The sequence below is a fragment of the Cyanistes caeruleus genome, chromosome 2 (assembly GCF_971803275.1).
Source record: "Cyanistes caeruleus chromosome 2, bCyaCae1.hap1.1, whole genome shotgun sequence".
Classification (NCBI taxonomy): Eukaryota; Metazoa; Chordata; class Aves; order Passeriformes; family Paridae; genus Cyanistes; species Cyanistes caeruleus.
The window spans coordinates 41,194,400-41,211,669 of NC_141702.1; the positions used below are offsets into that span (position 1 = coordinate 41,194,400).

The window sequence follows — 17,270 nt, forward strand, 5'->3', positions numbered from 1 at the left end:
GGGAAGATTAACATATATTTGCTACATGATACTGTCATTAATCACAGACACCATGTGATTATTAAAGACAAATAAACTCCTTGTCTTTACACACTGTACAACATCTCCCCATCAACTGCACATGCATGTGGCAGTGCCATCAAACTGCATCCAGCATCACTAGAGCCAACTCTGCAGTGCAGCTCCTTCCCCTTGGGGGCCTTCCCATGCCTTCCTTCCCAGGCCTGGTGGCTGTCAGGGAGGAAAGGCAGAGAGCAGAGCCCTGTGCCAGCCCAAAGCCACAGAGCACGGAGCAGTCAGAGGCACAGCCTCCAGGCAGCAGCCACCCCTGACTGTGGGAAAGGGGGTCCCCTCTAGGGCACTGGGGACCCTCACTGGACACTTTCTCTGCCCTAACCCTCCACTCCAGCATAGGTTATAGGAAAATGCTCCAGTCACTTTTTAACACCCCATCAGAACACTTCACCGTCCAGAAAAGGAGGGAAACAGATGCATATGATGGAGACCATTGTCCAAGGAAAAGAACCTGTTCAGTATCTTCTAAAACAAATAGAAACTTTTAAAATCTTTTATCTAATTAGTGTTTAATGCACTTTTAGAGATAATGACATATATTAAAAGAAAAAAAAAAAAGGTATGAATTCTAAGTGTAACATTAATCCAATTAACTGGGTAAGAGCAAAACAGTGAAGCTGGGCTGCCCTGGGCTCTGTCTCTAGATTTAAGACTCAACATAGCAAACAATGGAAATTTCCAGTTGGCCACATAAGTTGAAGAGAGAAAGTTGTAAAACCCATCAACATGCAATTATGCAAATCTATTATGTTTTAAACATTAATTTGTAACTATCATTCAGGATTTAAAATGGGCCTATTTCTGTCATGGGACCCACAAAAATAGTTTATAAGAACATACCAGTTAAAAGTTCTTACAGTTCTTAGTTCTCATGTTAGTGATCAGAGTAATTAATTATTAATTAACATATTATTATGTTAATATGCAATATACTAATTGTATTCTCATAACTTTAAGTGGAAAAGTGCTTGATTTTTGCTTTTAAATAGCTGCATATGATCAACTCCACAAATTTTACAATTACAGACATCATAAAAAGCACAACCTAGGGCAATGAAACAGTTGAGTGATCACTTAAAAACACCCTAAAGGGCTTAGATTTCACAAGTCCACCTCTTACTTAAAACATCCAAACTACAAACTACTGATGACATTCCTGATGACCAGGGGTCAGGAGTCTGAAGGACCTTTGCCACTGCTCACAGAGCAATAGGAGGTCAGCAATATTAGCTACCAGTAGCAGAGTGACCTGGCAGATCTGGGAACTTCTAAACTACAAAGTTAAATTACAGACCTCTGCCTCAGCATGGAGTTATAAAAGAATATGCAAGTATGCTAGCATACAGGAGGAGGAGGATTATTATAAAGAAACAATGATTTGACATGGGAAAGAAATTCCTAGGACTTCTATCGTAACTTTAAAGTTGATTTTCCTTTTTTTTTCTTTAGTTTCCTAAGCATATTAGAGAAGCTGAGTTTCAGTGTAGGGGAAGATACAGTAATAGATAATATCTATTCTAAAATCACTGTAATTATCTTACTAAATGTTAAAAAATTTACTTATAGAACCATTCTATTTCAGGAAATTTTCCTATTTAAGTTACATACTTTACTAAAACATTACAACAAGGAATGAATTCATGATTTTAAGTCCTACCTCTCACATTCCATATTTCATAAAGGTTATGATTACAGTCATATTTCCCTGCTACTTTTTCTGGGCAGTCCTAATAAAACCAGTTCTAAAAATACATTTTCCCTGAATGTAGAGGTACATAGTTTTAAGCCTGTACAACTTTCATAGATGTGGCTTTAGTTTGCTCTTAGGTTTTTAAGTTAAATTATTGCTTATAAGTATTCCTGTAATACTTGCACAGTTTACGAAAACATAAATGCAAAAGGAAACTAAATTAGGACAAAAATAACAGCAAACATCTGGTACTGAATACACATTATTCACCTAGAATAAGATGCTTTGACCACAGCAAATAAATATAAATGGAATAGTACAAATTCAATTTATAAAGTGAAATTTCATAAGGTGAGAGAATTACTACATTTCATTGCTATAAACAGTATATTAGAGTTTTTGCCTCTCCAAAATGCCTGACTTTTCTGATTACTTCTTGTGAGAATGCTTCAAACCTGCACATTTTGAATGTCTTATCATCGCTCCTTTTCTTTAATCTTAAAACCTAGATGGGGCAGTGACCCACAACTTACTTTCCCTGTAATCTCAAGTCATATTATAGGAAAGATTTAAAATTGACTGGTTTTGGCTGTACTGAAACGAATTGCATTGCACTATTACAGAAAAGCTTTTCAGTGCATGAACTCAGTAATCTGCTAACATGAAACAGGGAAAATGTCTCTGAGTATACATTCAAAAGTCTCATTGTCATGAGAACTCTACTTCAGTTCCATTTGGACGTCTGTCGGCATTTTGAAATTGAGCTTGGCTGAATCAGCTGGCCCAACTACTGACTGAGATGATGATAGCAATAAAAACTGGAATAACAAATCCTGGCACACAGCTTTCCCTGGGAAAGCGATCAGTCATTTTCCATCTTTGGCTTTGATCCTCCATTGGGATCTTTCAGTGCAGAGCCCAGACCCAGGGAAGAAGTTAACAGATCTCTGCATTAAGTTAATGCCACTCTGCACGGAGACAGGAGTAAGCGCTACTAATTCTTTATGTGAAACGGGGCCCCTACGTACTGTATATGTTAATGGCAAGCTGTAAAAGCTCTGTGTGCTGAAAACCAAATTTCAAATCTGCTGACCTGTGGCAGGTCCCCTAGTGGGGAGCCACAAATGCACACTGCTGCATTTTTGTACTGGATTAAATTCCGGATCTAGACTACTATGTGACCAGAGACAAAAGGGAATAAAAAGTTCACAGGCGTGAATACCTGTCATCATGTGGTGAAATGAGTAGCAGCCTGTGTTCAAGAGAGGCTCAAGCCCAGAATAACACAAGAACAATACAAACTGGCAGAAATATATGGGAAACTTGGAAGGTGCCTACATACATGCACAATGTCTTTTCAGCAAGCCAATGCTACTGGTCTCACTCTGAGCACTTTTAAATGAATATAGTTTAATATAATAATAAAAAAACACAACTCTAAGAGGAAATGACAGCTGTTGCAAGTAAATTTCAATAAGGGTAGTTCCCTGCTGATAAAAACTGGCGCATCTCCACTCATTTCAGTGTAACTATGTGGATTAACGTTGCCTGAAAATCTAACCCAATGTTTTGAACAACTTAAGAGCTACAAGGAAATACACAGATGGAAGACACTGGTAATTACAAGGCTGAGAAAGAAGGGTAATTACTAAGGAAACAAAAAAGTAAAGGAAAAATATGTGTAGTCAATACAAATAGACAACTTGTGAGTGTTTTGGGATGCTTGATTTGAGTTCCATCAACTTTTCTGTTACAAATGACAACAGGTTTGATACCAAGAATAACATGGGAAAAAATGCCCTTGTACCACAGTGGACCTTAACAGGACATGCCACTACCAAAATAGGATGTACCATATATTAATAAGGCAAATTTAACCCTTTTTTGATGGCAAGTGGTAATTTTTCTTGGTGATTGTCACTGCATACAAATTTGTGAGAAGACTGTAAACTCAGCGTTCCTACAAAGACACGTACCATGCCTTACCTACACGTAAATAAAGACATTAATCTAAAATACACTGTAAGATCAGTATCTAAAAAAAAAATGGAATGATAACTGATAATTAAGAGAGATTAAAGATATTTTGCCTCTGGCATAAAGTTTTAAGAACTTCTTTTAAAAGACAAAGAAAACAGAGATTTTCAGGACCAGATGTCTAGGAAGATCCCATTTGGATTTGAGCTACTTAAATTTGCAATCATGTATTTATACATCTAACAGAGCTTCTGTTTCCCCTAGAATCTGAAAATTAACTAGCTTTGTAGCATCTTCCTTGATCTGCCACCCGTGCCCTGAGGATTAGAGACTCCACCTGAGCTTGTTTTACAAGCATAACAGAAAAAATTAATCTCTGCTGGCAGTGATCCCACTGGGATACTGATGAATAATGATATCCCTCTCTTGCTGCCCTCTCAGTCCACTAGAAAAGCCACTCTAACCCAGCAACGTGGAAACCGCTGAAACCATTCCAGCTGTGGATTAGCAGGCAGTCAAGCATCCATCTGTTCTGTGTGAATCAAGAGAAAGCAAACATGCATTCTTGTAGCTAAAGAAGTATTAAAAATTAGCATCTTATATGACTGCATATAGTAAATACTAAAACAATGATATACAAAAGAAAAAAATCATCCATTATCTATACCTCATGTTGTTTGCTATTGATTGTTGCCTTAAGCAAATGATAAACCAGTTGAAATTAATCTCCTTAACCTACAAAATACTGTGCATTCAATGATTTAATATGTTTAAGATAAAATTTCCTAATACTGTATGCATCAGTTGTACCTAAAAATCTTTAGTCAAGAAACAGGTATGTACCCATTTCATAAGCAGACATAGTGACATTCTGCCAGGAGAAACATTTAAGAGGCCCATTGTGAGAAGAATTTTAGCCATTTTCTCACCCCATAAGGTGAGAGCAATAGGCCTGAGAAATTTTCTCTTTCTGAAAAGTGAGTAGTTTGGGTAATCTCTGCTGGCTTGCTACTCTTCAACTGGAAGACAGAATGGAAAGGCAGTAGAAGTGGAAATTGGAATGTGGGCAGCCCAATCAAATTGGTGATGTCTGATTTGACTCTCCCATGGAAAGAGGACAATGGCCTACTATTAATTAAGGAAAGCTGAATTTGAGCATTACCCCAGAAAAAAGTACTATAAAAGTGCGTACTTTGACAGTTTTCCCATACATCATCAATTCTGATACTTTGCTTGATGCCTGGCTTACATTTATTAAGTTGCAGAGGTGAAGAAAACGTGAAACTGTTTGTTCTCTAAAAGAAGCCTTCCTATCATACAATAAATTTTCAAATATATACATTATTTTTTCAAATGCTTTCAAATTTTTTCAAATGCTAAGGCCTTTTGGTAACAAAAATCCTTCTGCAATTTCTTCTAACATTACAGGTAGCGTACCTAACTAGCTGTGAAATAAATCATCTTGTAAATATTAGGCAATAGGAGAGGCCTATTTCTTAAATATTTCTAAATAGGAGAGGCCAATTTCTTAAAAGTTCATCTCTGATAATATGCAACATCAACATTTAAAGTAAAATTCAATTTCTGAAGCTAGACAGGCCCCCATCAGGAAAAAAAAAAAAGAAAAAGAAAATGAGACAAAGAAAGAATCTAAATGCAAATAAGAAAATACAAGTGTCAGATACTTCATTAATGACTGATCAGTAATCCTCTTATGCTCTTTTTTTTTTTTTAACTACTATGCTAAAGGAACAATATATGCTGGATATCAATCTTGTATGATGTAATCATTTCAGCCAAACCAATCCTTATCCTGTAGTTTCTGTTCCAATCAGAGAACAAGCTACAATGTCATCCTCTTCCTTAACAGTTTTACAAGCAATATCCTCTATGCTGACAACAAAGAAAAAGTATTTTTGTGCCTTTAAACAGAAGTCTGTATAGTTTAGCTGGTGTCACTGAGTGAACTGTATTCTATGAAAACAGTCACCAATATGATAACTGTAATAACTTATAGAACAATTGTATAAATCTATCAAAGGCAAAGGCATTATCTAGAAGCCAGTGAAGACAAAAGAACTGCAGGGTGCAGAAGGCCTAAATTTGCTTTTCCTGCTTCAATTAGAAATTGGGAGGAATAAAGCAGGTAGAACTTGAACTGACTTGCTAAAGACAAACTGAGCTTGTGCGACTTCCCGCTGGAGCATTTGGGACATGAGGACATACAACCATTTATCAAAGCAGCCTTACAGATTATAAAACATTCAGCTTTACCATAATAAAGATGCTGTTGAGAACTTTGGTTCTGTTTCAACAAACACAAACTTTACTTCAACAAATATATTGTATATGCTATTGTATAGCAGTCATATGACATGACTGCTGAAAAAAGCCATTTAATTTCCTATATGAATACTTTGCCAAGTAGTGGCTGCATGTACACAACTATGCATAATTTGAAATCTTGCAGAATGGTGGCTACAATTCTGCTACAATTCTAACTGTCCAGCAGTAAGTAAAAAGTGTTTGTGCTAAATGTACAAACAAATAAGTGGTTTATTGTTGAATTGCATGCAGCTTTGAGCAGTCAGTTAAACCAAGCTTGCTACCATTGAACTTGCTTCTACCATGGGAAAACACTGATTTGCCACAGATGGCAGAGAATGTTCACCTTTGCAGCTACCAGACCAGGACAGTACTTCTGTCTACCTGGCTCTCAGAATACTTTCTACTAGTATACGTGAGTGTTTTGCTGCTATAGCTGCATCCTGATAAAGGAATTTATTTCCTCATTTTTTCTGACAGAAACAGTTACTAAAGCAGGCATTTGAAATGGTGATATAGCATGAGGGTACTGCTTTCTACTGCCACAGCTATATACACTTTCAAAAGTTTTTCCCTTGCATGTTACATTGCAATCAAAGCAAATTTAAAGAAACTAACTCCACCTCTCACCCCCCCCATATTATATCCAAGATAATAGTTCTTATTTTATGGCCTTTGTTGTGGCAAATGTTTGTCAGAAACATTTAGCTACAACTTTAAAACAGGTTTTAATTTAGCTTTTGTGAGTATTGATTCAGTTTGGTTTTTTTCATTTTCTCTTTTCTTTAGTCTTTGTTGTTTTTTTAAATTGGTATATAATGACAGATATTAAATAAGAAGATTGGATGGGAAAAAAAGGAGACCTGTAAATTAGGGCTCAGAAACTCATATATACTGGAGACGGAAAGGATCTGTATTTTCTGGTTTTGAATGTAATTTTTTCTTCCTGATGCCATAAAAATGGAAGACTCATGCCATGTTGAGCTAGCTGTCACTGGTGGGCATTGTTACCTCGATTTACTAATGGACTGTGCTTTCCTGTAAAGGCAGCCAGCATATTATGCCTTCAAAATCAAACAATCATTTGCAAGAAGAAGACCAGGAAACAGTTGTGTCATGATGTCAGAAAAAAATTACTGAATTCAAGAACTACAGCAACATTAAAAACTGCTCCATCTACTGGAACTAGAGAAAAATCAAGACTAATTAAATGTGTGAGTACTTTTTCCACTAAGTACAAGATATTTTTGAATATACTGGATATAGATGATGAAAATTGGATGCTATTTCATTTTGCTTTATTTTCATGAGCCCCAACATAATTTTCAAATTTAAACCATTAAATACACAATGATAACATCTAGATGATTCAAGTGGGAACTGAAGCACAAATGTTTTAACATGTTAAAATCCAGAGAATATAGGCTATACAAAAATTAAGTAAATTATCCAGGAAATGCCTGTGTTTGGGATGAAAGTTATGCATTGAACAGTACCTGGTACAGATTTATTGTAAAGAAAAGATTTCATTGTAAGAGGTAACAGTTTTCTTCTGTTAAAAATATACAAAAATATTTCTTCTATTACTAAAATATGAATAATGGCTGAGGCCACAGCACTGATGTTCATATTGTTGAGATTGTATCATAGATGTGAAATCAGACATGGAAGTTCTTTAAAGGCTAGCATGTAATAAATTGCTTTCCATCTGATATAAATTTTACATCATAAAATACTTCTATCCTTGACATTGAAATGCCATATTCAAAAAGAATAACTTAATGAATATAGTTTTGCTGAAAGAAATCATAGTAGCACCTTAATTTTCTTCTAAATTAAATGTAAATGTAATTTTTGCAATAACTGTAAACACTGACTGACTTAGGAAGGGTGATCTGATTTTTATCTGAAATAACTAAAGAACAGAGACTCAGTTTTATATAAATGTCTTAAAAATTCCTAAAAGCAATGCTTCTGCCATGGCTTGCAGGGAAAATATTACACAAAACAGATCATATTAGCTTCTCTTTTTTGACAGTATTTTTGTAAGGAACTAATCCCCTCTTCCCTAGTTTTTACTGGAGAGCTGTTGAAAAGATGGTTTATCACTCAGTCAAAAGCCTTTGCAGCCCCATCATGGGAGACCAAATTAGCAACAGAATCCCCATATAGAAATAAAATTATTTTAGGCTGAGAGTGTAAATACTCAAAAAGAATTGTGTATTTCCCTGGTTGGAAATTGCCAGCAGGAATCGCCAACAATGATGAAGAGGAAATAAAACTACAGGTTAATTATCTAGGTTCTCATAGTACAAATACTGACCAGGTTCTGAAAGACAGATAAGGCATTAATAACTCTACCCATTTGCTATCTATGTATCTTGAATGGAGAGTGTCTGTTTCATGAACCTTACACCTTCCAAGTCTGTGACTCCAGCAATGACAGATTTTCTGCTGAGTTCCAAATTACATAGTCTAATACAAGACAGTGTCACCATAACAATTTTCAGGAAGAAATATAGGGAAGAGGCACATGGATACCAAACTTCTATGTCCATGTTTGTAGCACAGAAAGACACACGTGTGCCCCACTATAACAAAAATATCATGTTCTCTCTCTAATCTCCCTTTTATAAGAAAAAATCCCTCTCTCTTATAAACAGTTTATGTGAAAGACAGCAGTAGGAACATGAAAACCAACCAGTTCTCTTTTGTAGGCAGAAACTTAAAAAAAAGAAATTAGGAACAACATGGAGATAAAACAAGGGATGAAAGATGGGAATGGTCTCTCCCTCCTTCACTCACTGGTATGTACAGGTATGACAAATTTTTTGCTCTGTAAATAGGAATATTAACCAGATAAGTTAAAAATCACCAACAAGCATGAAACTAGTGGATCTAGGTGTCACAGCCCTGATCAATCAGAAAGATAGACTTTCTTTCCTCAAGATAAAACAAATCACTATTTGCTTTTAAAAACATTTGTGCAGAAAAAGACAAGAATTACCCTAAAGTATCTATCATTGTTTTTTACCTAGACCTCTTTTTTAATCTCTGCACCTAACTATCAGAATTACAGGAAACAGTCTTTAGGCACCTCAGGGAAATCCACCCTGTCAGTAATAATTCATGAACACTTTCTCATCAATAATACTTAATGCAAGAAGCACCATAACTTAACAGTGATTAAGCTCATTTGGATTACTACAATCTGAGCCTGGTTAGGGAAGGTTTAAAGAAAGCTCTATGGAAAAACATCAAACATTTTCTCTCAGAAAAAAATTACCAGTCCACTAGCTCAAGCCAGAGACAAAAATAACTGAATGTGAAGTTCCACCTGCTAACTGAAAACCCAAGGCAGCTCAAACGTGTCAGGTACAGATTTACCAAGAGGAGCAGGGCAAACATGAGGAGATTTTCATCCACCTATTCGAATCACTTATTACTGTATATTTCCAACATGACTGCTCCCATGTGCCATGCTCCTGTTCATGTTATAAATAGTCAACCCCTACTCACCAGAGTAGGAAAAAAAAATAAATTCATTTGATCTTGTAAAATGCTGGCAGATGATCAAAATGAAAAGGTAAAATAAAATCAGAGAAAAGAACAGATACTGGAGAAAACTATGAGTGGTCTTCCACTAAGTGAAAATAAATCCTGCTATCATGTGACTTTTTTAAGAGATCCACACTAAAACAACACTTAGATACTGGATGACTCACAACTACTTTTTTATGTGAGTTGTAAAGATTCTTTGATAATTCACTGGTGATCAATCCTGAATTTTGAACACCTCCATTCAGAATGCAAAAATATCAATCTGAAACTCAAAATCCCTTAATCAAACTCATATTTAACCCCCTGAACATAATCCTAAATTTCTGAATTCTTGAACAAAATCTTGTGGTTTTTTTCACATTTTAAACAAACTTTTTCTCCTATTCAAGTTATTTACATATTTTGTATCTATATCCCATTTGAAAAATGAAAATCAGGATTTTCTTTCTTCAAATTGTTCACATCTGACTTCCTTATATACATCAGAAACTTGTAAATATCTAAAGGTTTGCAAGCTAGGGTAAAACTCCAACAAATAGTAAGTGTTATATCTATGAAATCCTGCAACTGCATGAGAAATGCTTGGATGGTTATTCTTAAAAAACACAGTCCAAAATTTGAAACTTTAAAACTGAGTGATCAGCAGAATCATCACAATTATAATTATTTTTGTAATGGTAACAGGCCTTTTTGTACTATAGCTACAGCTTTCAGTTTCAGCATCATTAAGAGATTCTTCAAATTACTTTTAAACATCCTTTTCCCTCAGGATTTTCACTTATACCTAATTAGACTACTTACCCCATGCCATGTAATTCCCTATTGCCAAAACCGCTAAATGCTTCAATAAGAAGGAGGAGGGCAACAGTGGAGTGAGGCAGATGTAATGTCATTGGTTAACAATAGAGGTGTGAAGCAACTGCTGTAATTATAAAACTCATTAATGCGCAGTGTTTAGGGGGAAAAAAATCCTTGGCAATAACTGTTGAAATGGCACTTCTTTTCAACACTACATCAGATTGAAAAAACTGATTTTAAAAATTACTGAAAAAAGCATTTTACATCTTCAGTAAGACAGAATAGTAGTTCCACTAATGATTACGAGAATCAACATCCACATAAAAAGTAAGCAAGAACTGTCAGCTCTAATGGCATCCAGCACTTGTAAATCCTTCTCATCTCTAAAATTGCTACATGTGGTGCATTTTGACCCTTAAGCAATTTTATTTTTAGTCTCATTCCTCTTGAGATTGTGAATGGATAACTTACAAAACTGTATTATCAGGAAAAGAAAAATTAGAAAAGATTAAAGCAAGATTAATGAACTTAAAATTTTACAATCTCTACCAAACATTAAGTTTGGTCCTAAGTTTCACCTACAATAGAAATATTTGCCAGTTACTTTTGCAATTCTTGAATGCACACAGGTCAAATAGGCAAATTCAAACAGGCAGAACTAGGTTCTTCTTCTATCATTCCTCTTCCATATCCTACTTATCAGCTAAGGAAGTGTTATGAAATGTCATCTCTGCTAATATTCTCAAACTTTCCTTACCCAAATTTGTCTGAAAAAAAAAAAATCCTGACATTTCTAGGTGCAGAAAATTTTCACTAGAGGAGATTTTAAAGAGATAGCAGCTGGAGTAAAACACTCTTTTTGAATACTCAACATTGTATTATTTAACTTCTGTTCACATGTGGGTATTTCTTCTTAAAATTTCTGTTATTTTACATACAGCATATCTAGGTATTGTGGATGATTACCATTTTGAATTCACCTGAAGACATTGAATTTCATTTCATGTAATTGCAATGTTTTCTGACATCAGAACAACAGATACTTCAGGGTCAGTGATAGCAATTCCCTTATTTAGGCTAACAGTTTCCATTACAAAAGATTATTGTGGCCTTTATTTCTGAGCTGTAACACTGAATGTTTGCAGCAGGTGCTTTAAATTTATCAGGAAGAAAAGTCTCTGTACTAGAAAAGTGCTTTTCCTAGCGACATAAAATGCTGATCAGGTTTTGTTCAGTTACAAACTGTTGAATAGCACTATTTTAACTTTTCTCGTATTTCTCCTCAGAGAAGTTTTGGCAGCATGCCAAAACAATAATGAATACAAAAGTAAGATACATAAATACTGTAAGATGGGATTTTAATTTTGAAGCTAACACTTAGAAATCAGAATATTACTGAATTTGGGTCACTTGCATAATGTATTTAATGTAACAGAAACTATAATCTTATGGGGTAGAAATAAGTTTTTCTGGATAATATTCAGGCACTTCGTGTTTTGAAATATGTTTGTACAAGTTACACCACGTTGCAAATGGAAAATATGTAGCTATAACTATGTAAATACTTAAAAAGGAAAACGATTCTTTTATGGTGAGAATGTAATACTAACACAGTGTTACATGGTGTCTTTGGCCTTGCATTGCACTTCTCTGTTAGACAGTATCCAGACTAACTGTGGAAGATGCTGTTGTTGTGGGTTATGACCTCAAGCATTGGGAGGTGGCTAGGAAGAGCAGACATTTTAGTAAAGAGGAATTTCCCGTATCTTTCCTCTCCTTCTTAAAGCCTCTGTATCTTCCAGATTGTCCCAGGACAAAGTGATGGTCCTGCTACAGATTTGGTGTAAGCAGTCATTCCTATGGCAGTTTAAGTAATACACTCAACTTAGAAAAGACAAATATCAGATTTGTATAGATCCTGCACATTATAAAAGGACATAAGAAAAGAAAGAAGTGTATATGAAACACTTGCAACATCAAAAATGAATCAGGAATATTTCTCAAAACAAGAAAAAATTTAAATTAGAGATCAGGGAAGAAAGACTCTCTTTTGTGTGGTTTTTTCATATACTTGTGTTTTTAAGAGTAAAAGAAACGAATTTTTTAAGAAATATCAGCACTTACTGTCAGAATTAAGAGCAATTCTTCAATATTGCTCTCAGGTTTCAGCTGATCCTTGAACATCCCAATAGTTGGATGCTTCAAATAGTAATAGGAGGCAATACGGCCGTACGCCAGGGGTTCAATGCTGCGATTGTCCTGTTAGAAGAATCAAACACAGAGTCCCAAGTGGTTCAGTATAATGTGTTCCTACATAACTGTGAAACATGTTCAGACCACTTTTAAGAGAGAACAGCAAAAACAATTTAGCATTATAATTTAGCCACAGCAGTTTTCAACATAAGCATAACAAAGAGCTCCAGGCACAAACTCTAACATCAAGGAGCATGTATCTTGCTGTTCACAGCTTCTAGGAGCGTGTATCTTACTGAATTTTGTGAGGCACACATTAGTCTTACCTCCCCAACTTCAATACAGTAGGAGCCTTCCAAATCAAACAGGGATTTCTCAACAAGGCTGGAGAGGTACTTATTCATAGTGTCATGGCTCACATCATCCAAGTTATAGTAACTAGATAAAATGAAAGCAAATGTATTACATGAATATTTTTTACAGTCTGAAGATTTTTAACAGCAACGTCTTCTAGGAAAACTTACAAGGCTTCTACAATACACATATAGAACAGCAAATATCCACATTAAACAATTAAACACAGTGCTTTATTAGATTAACAAGATTAACAAGAAATCCATGATTCTTAAATGGCTTGTGGGAGTAACCAACATAAGGCAAGCCTGTACATATGGAAAGATGGCAATTTGTCCATCTATTAATAGAAAGGTTGATACAAACAGAACTGGACTGTCTCTATTTTGTTAGTGGGAAAATTTTCCTGCTTTCACAGGTACGTTTTCCTGATAAGTGTGAGAGTGAACAAGCAATGCTAACACAAGTAACAGTATTTTTACTTCAAGACGAAGGAAGAACACCCATTCAGGAGAGCAACTGTCCTTACATCCTGCAGCTCTGAAAGTAAAACTAGGCATATAGTGACATCTCTTGAAAAAGTAAACTTATACCAATCCAAATGTTGGTGTTGTTACATTTCTGTGACATTTTATTCCCAAAGTTAGAATTGTTTAAAAAAGGAATAGAGTATTTCTTAATGTGGCTACTTTGCAGGTTCACTGTCAGACAAAATATAGGTTAACACAATGGCTTAGTTCTCTGCATGAAAAAAAAAAGTTTATAAAGTGTGCCAAAATATATTTTCTTTTTATGTTAGCATATAAAAAAGACACAGTGACTGAAGTTTTCACTCCTCAACTATAGAGCTTGAGGTGTATTATAAGATTTTACTCATATAAACCAACATAATTTCAGTGAGAACTTTTACTCCAGATAAAAATGCAGTAAGAACTTGTGTCCCTAGATTCAGTAAAGGCACCAGGTCAGAAAGTAACAATTAACTTCAATTAGTAATAAAGAAAAACTGAGAATGCTTAGAAAGTTTTAAAATCTTGCATTTAAGCAGAGTAAATAAACGATGCAGTTTCAAAGCAGAATTAAAACAAACATAAAATCTGATGATTTACTGATTTGTTAAAAACAGATTAACAAAGGTAGCCCTTGCTCATTTAGTTATTGTGGCAGAAATAGATTACTGAGATTGTGCAATGATGAAAGATGCTCCTTTGTTCTACCTGCCTTGCTTTACTAAAATTTACTACTGTTATGATGTACTCAGCATTCCCACTTGAAATAAAACCCCTGAAATCGAGAGTAGGTTCTTTCAATGCTCTTTTATGCAGGTGAACAACAGGCTGCAAAAGAATGCACTGAGATTAATTTTAGCCAATTTTACAAAGTTACTGTTGCACCTGAGTTAGCTTTTTTAAACTCCTTTCACTGCCACTGGAAAGAAATGTGCAGAAATTACAGAATTCTATTCATCTTAAGTATTTTAAATATCTGCTTCAGGATGAGGTGAAATGTAATCACTGATTAAAAAAAGAGAATTTTAGATGACCAGTTCAGTTGTGGATGGCATGTATAGGCAGATGAATCCCATTCTCTGAGTTAAACTTTCTATTATTTATTGCTATGCTGCTGTTTGCAAATTTCAGAAGATGGAATTACATGAATTTTATAAGCTACAAACATCCTTATATAACTGCTTAATTTAAAGAATCTGATTGCATTATTATTTTCTTAAACAAGGTTTTTACCATACATCTCTTTAAATAGCAGTAGCATAACCGAAAATGCCTGAATGCTAAATAGCAGCATTGCAATGTCCAGATATTTTCTGCTTGCCATTAATTCCAAATGATGGGATTAATTCTCTGAAGCTTTGAATATTCACTTGTACCTGGGTAAAGTTGGAATCAACCAGTAGTACCATAAGAAAAAGATATAAAAAATGTGTTCTGATACCAGCCAGCTACATGAGACAAAGCATAGATACAGAGCAGTGGAGTATTCAACTCTGTAACATTTTATTTGGGTTCATGCTGAGATGATCTGAAATACTTACAACACACCTATTGTCCAAAACCAAACCAAACTAACAGAAATATTTGTATTGAAAAAAAAAAAACTTTTTTGTAGTGGCCAGCCATATATTATCAGCCTCGTGCAAAGAAAACTCATTTGTTGAAAAATTACTCTAAGAGTGATTTTGATGTAACCTAAATTTCATGAGCATCCTTTTAAATTAAGTGATGTTGTGATAATACAAAATGGTCAAAATTTCTATCCACCCATTTTATCTGCCTGACATCACCAATCACATTTATTTTCCGGTTATTAGCAGAAATTACTTTGTTAAATTTTGTTTACCTTCTGAAAATAATTGAGCAAATTAGCTAAATAAGTTGTTTAAGGAGGTGAAAAAAAATAATTCTATTTTATACTCCTAAACCACTAATGATTCATTATTATTTCTCTCTAAATTGAATAGAATACTTCTGAAATGCTTATAACAGAGGCACTTTGTTGTCACGGTATCCAGACTTCCACCATATAATTTCAGCATCTTTATTTGCAACACTATAACATCCATGATGCATACTGATAAAACCAAAAAAAAGGAACATGGGCAGTACACTGAAATTCTTTCCTGAGACTGTAATTTAAGACACCAATTCAAACATATTTGTGCTCTTGTGCTCTGCCTAATTTGCAGTATTTCACTGTAGTTAACTGAAGTTATCATCATAAAGGAATTTTTAGTACCTTTTAAAATTTTTTGTGAATTTTAAATTTGCTGCTTCTTTGTAATTTGTTGTCAAAGGAGTAAATATGTAGCTGCCTAGTGGAAATAACACAATGTAAAGAAAAATTTTAAATGGTTTGTAATCTTGAGTGAAGTGGTACCAGTATGTTTTAACTACTGTCTGTAATGAGGCAGATATAATTTTGAGCACACCCACAGGAGCTTCTTGGTCATTCAGCACATTTTCCCCTAATAAAAATAAAAGCCATTCATCTTGAAAGACTGTGTTAAAATCATTAGTGAAAACTGAGGTATCGTGACTTTAGATTTCAATGCTCAGGAATAAATGCAAGTTGAATTCTGCATGTTGGTATGTTCCAAGTATAAAAACTGCCTAATACTGAGTTCCTCTATGAAGCAATATTGCCTAACTATTTAATTACAGATAAAGAATAAAAACAATGCAGTTTCATGCTCACTGCATTGAATCATCTAGTCATTAGTTCCCCTTTGCTATAAACAGACAGCCTACCTTTTTATCAGCACACCATTTCATTTATTTCACAGTGAAGCCCAGTTTCACAATAATTGACTTGTCAGAAGCTCTAATTTATGAGGCTGGGCTCTGTAAGCCTTCTCCTATATTGGACTCAACCTGCACACAAGCAGGGTTGAATATTTACAATGCTGTTAACAGGTGCTGAGTTGTTTAATGATTCTAATAGCCAGAAGCGTACTGAGAAAGCCAGCGGGATCACAATTACAGGCTGTTTGAACACAACAATTACTCGTCCCCTGAGAGGTGTGAAAGTCAAAGGCAGTTTTATCCTAACAGCATCTAGCACATGGGCTAGACAGGCTAACTTCCATTAGTAGTCCATAGGGAAAAAGCAGTATCAAACCCCTAGGTATCATAAAAATTTACAAAGTATGTAAAATTTAAACAATCAAAAGCTGAAGAAACTTTTTATTGTCTATTAAATAACATATTTAAAATCCCAAAACCTTGTAGAGCTTAGCAAGAACAACAAACTGTGAAACATGAACTTATTTCTCTAATCTAAGGAAGTGTGGAATTTCATCAGCTGAGAGCGACAGAGAAGACGTGCAGGAACATAAAATGTAGATGAAGTTACACAAAACATTTAGGATTTAATGCTGGCAATCATTTCCTGTTTAGCTTATGTAAACCTGACCTGAGATCTCTCTGGGAAATTTTTCATCAGCCTTGAAATGGTCCTGCTATAACTGTCAATGCTGTGGAGTCATTTGTTACAGCACCATGTTTTTTATGTTCAGATTATACGGTGGTAATAGTGACACACATAATGAAAATCGGTGACAGGAGTCAGCCAAAAATATTAAAGAAGAAACTTGCTAGTCAGTAGCTAGTCTTTTTAAACAAATGCACGAAACGGCAAATCCACAGCATTCACTCGATAGCAAGAAAATGTGCTTTCTGAGATTGTACAGTTGTGATGCAGGATTTTTTTATGAACAAGTATGGGGGAGCATAGACAGTAATTTTTTTCTAGGTCCCTTTACTGCAGTCATCATTTATATTTA

At 34.9% G+C, this 17,270-nt stretch overlaps 1 protein-coding gene across 7 annotated transcripts in view; it reads right to left on the bottom strand.

Annotated features, from left to right (window-relative positions):
- The window catches only part of ASCC3 (activating signal cointegrator 1 complex subunit 3), a 252,280-nt gene that overhangs the window by 27,483 nt on the left and 207,527 nt on the right, over positions 1-17,270 (bottom strand). For all 7 annotated transcript variants that reach the window (XM_086876632.1, XM_086876631.1, XM_086876634.1 and 4 more), the window contains 2 exons: positions 12,946-13,057; positions 12,551-12,685 (listed from right to left, as the gene is read on the bottom strand). In XM_086876632.1, the coding sequence (XP_086732758.1) occupies positions 12,551-12,685; positions 12,946-13,057 (247 nt within the window). The remainder of the gene's footprint in view (positions 1-12,550; positions 12,686-12,945; positions 13,058-17,270) is intronic.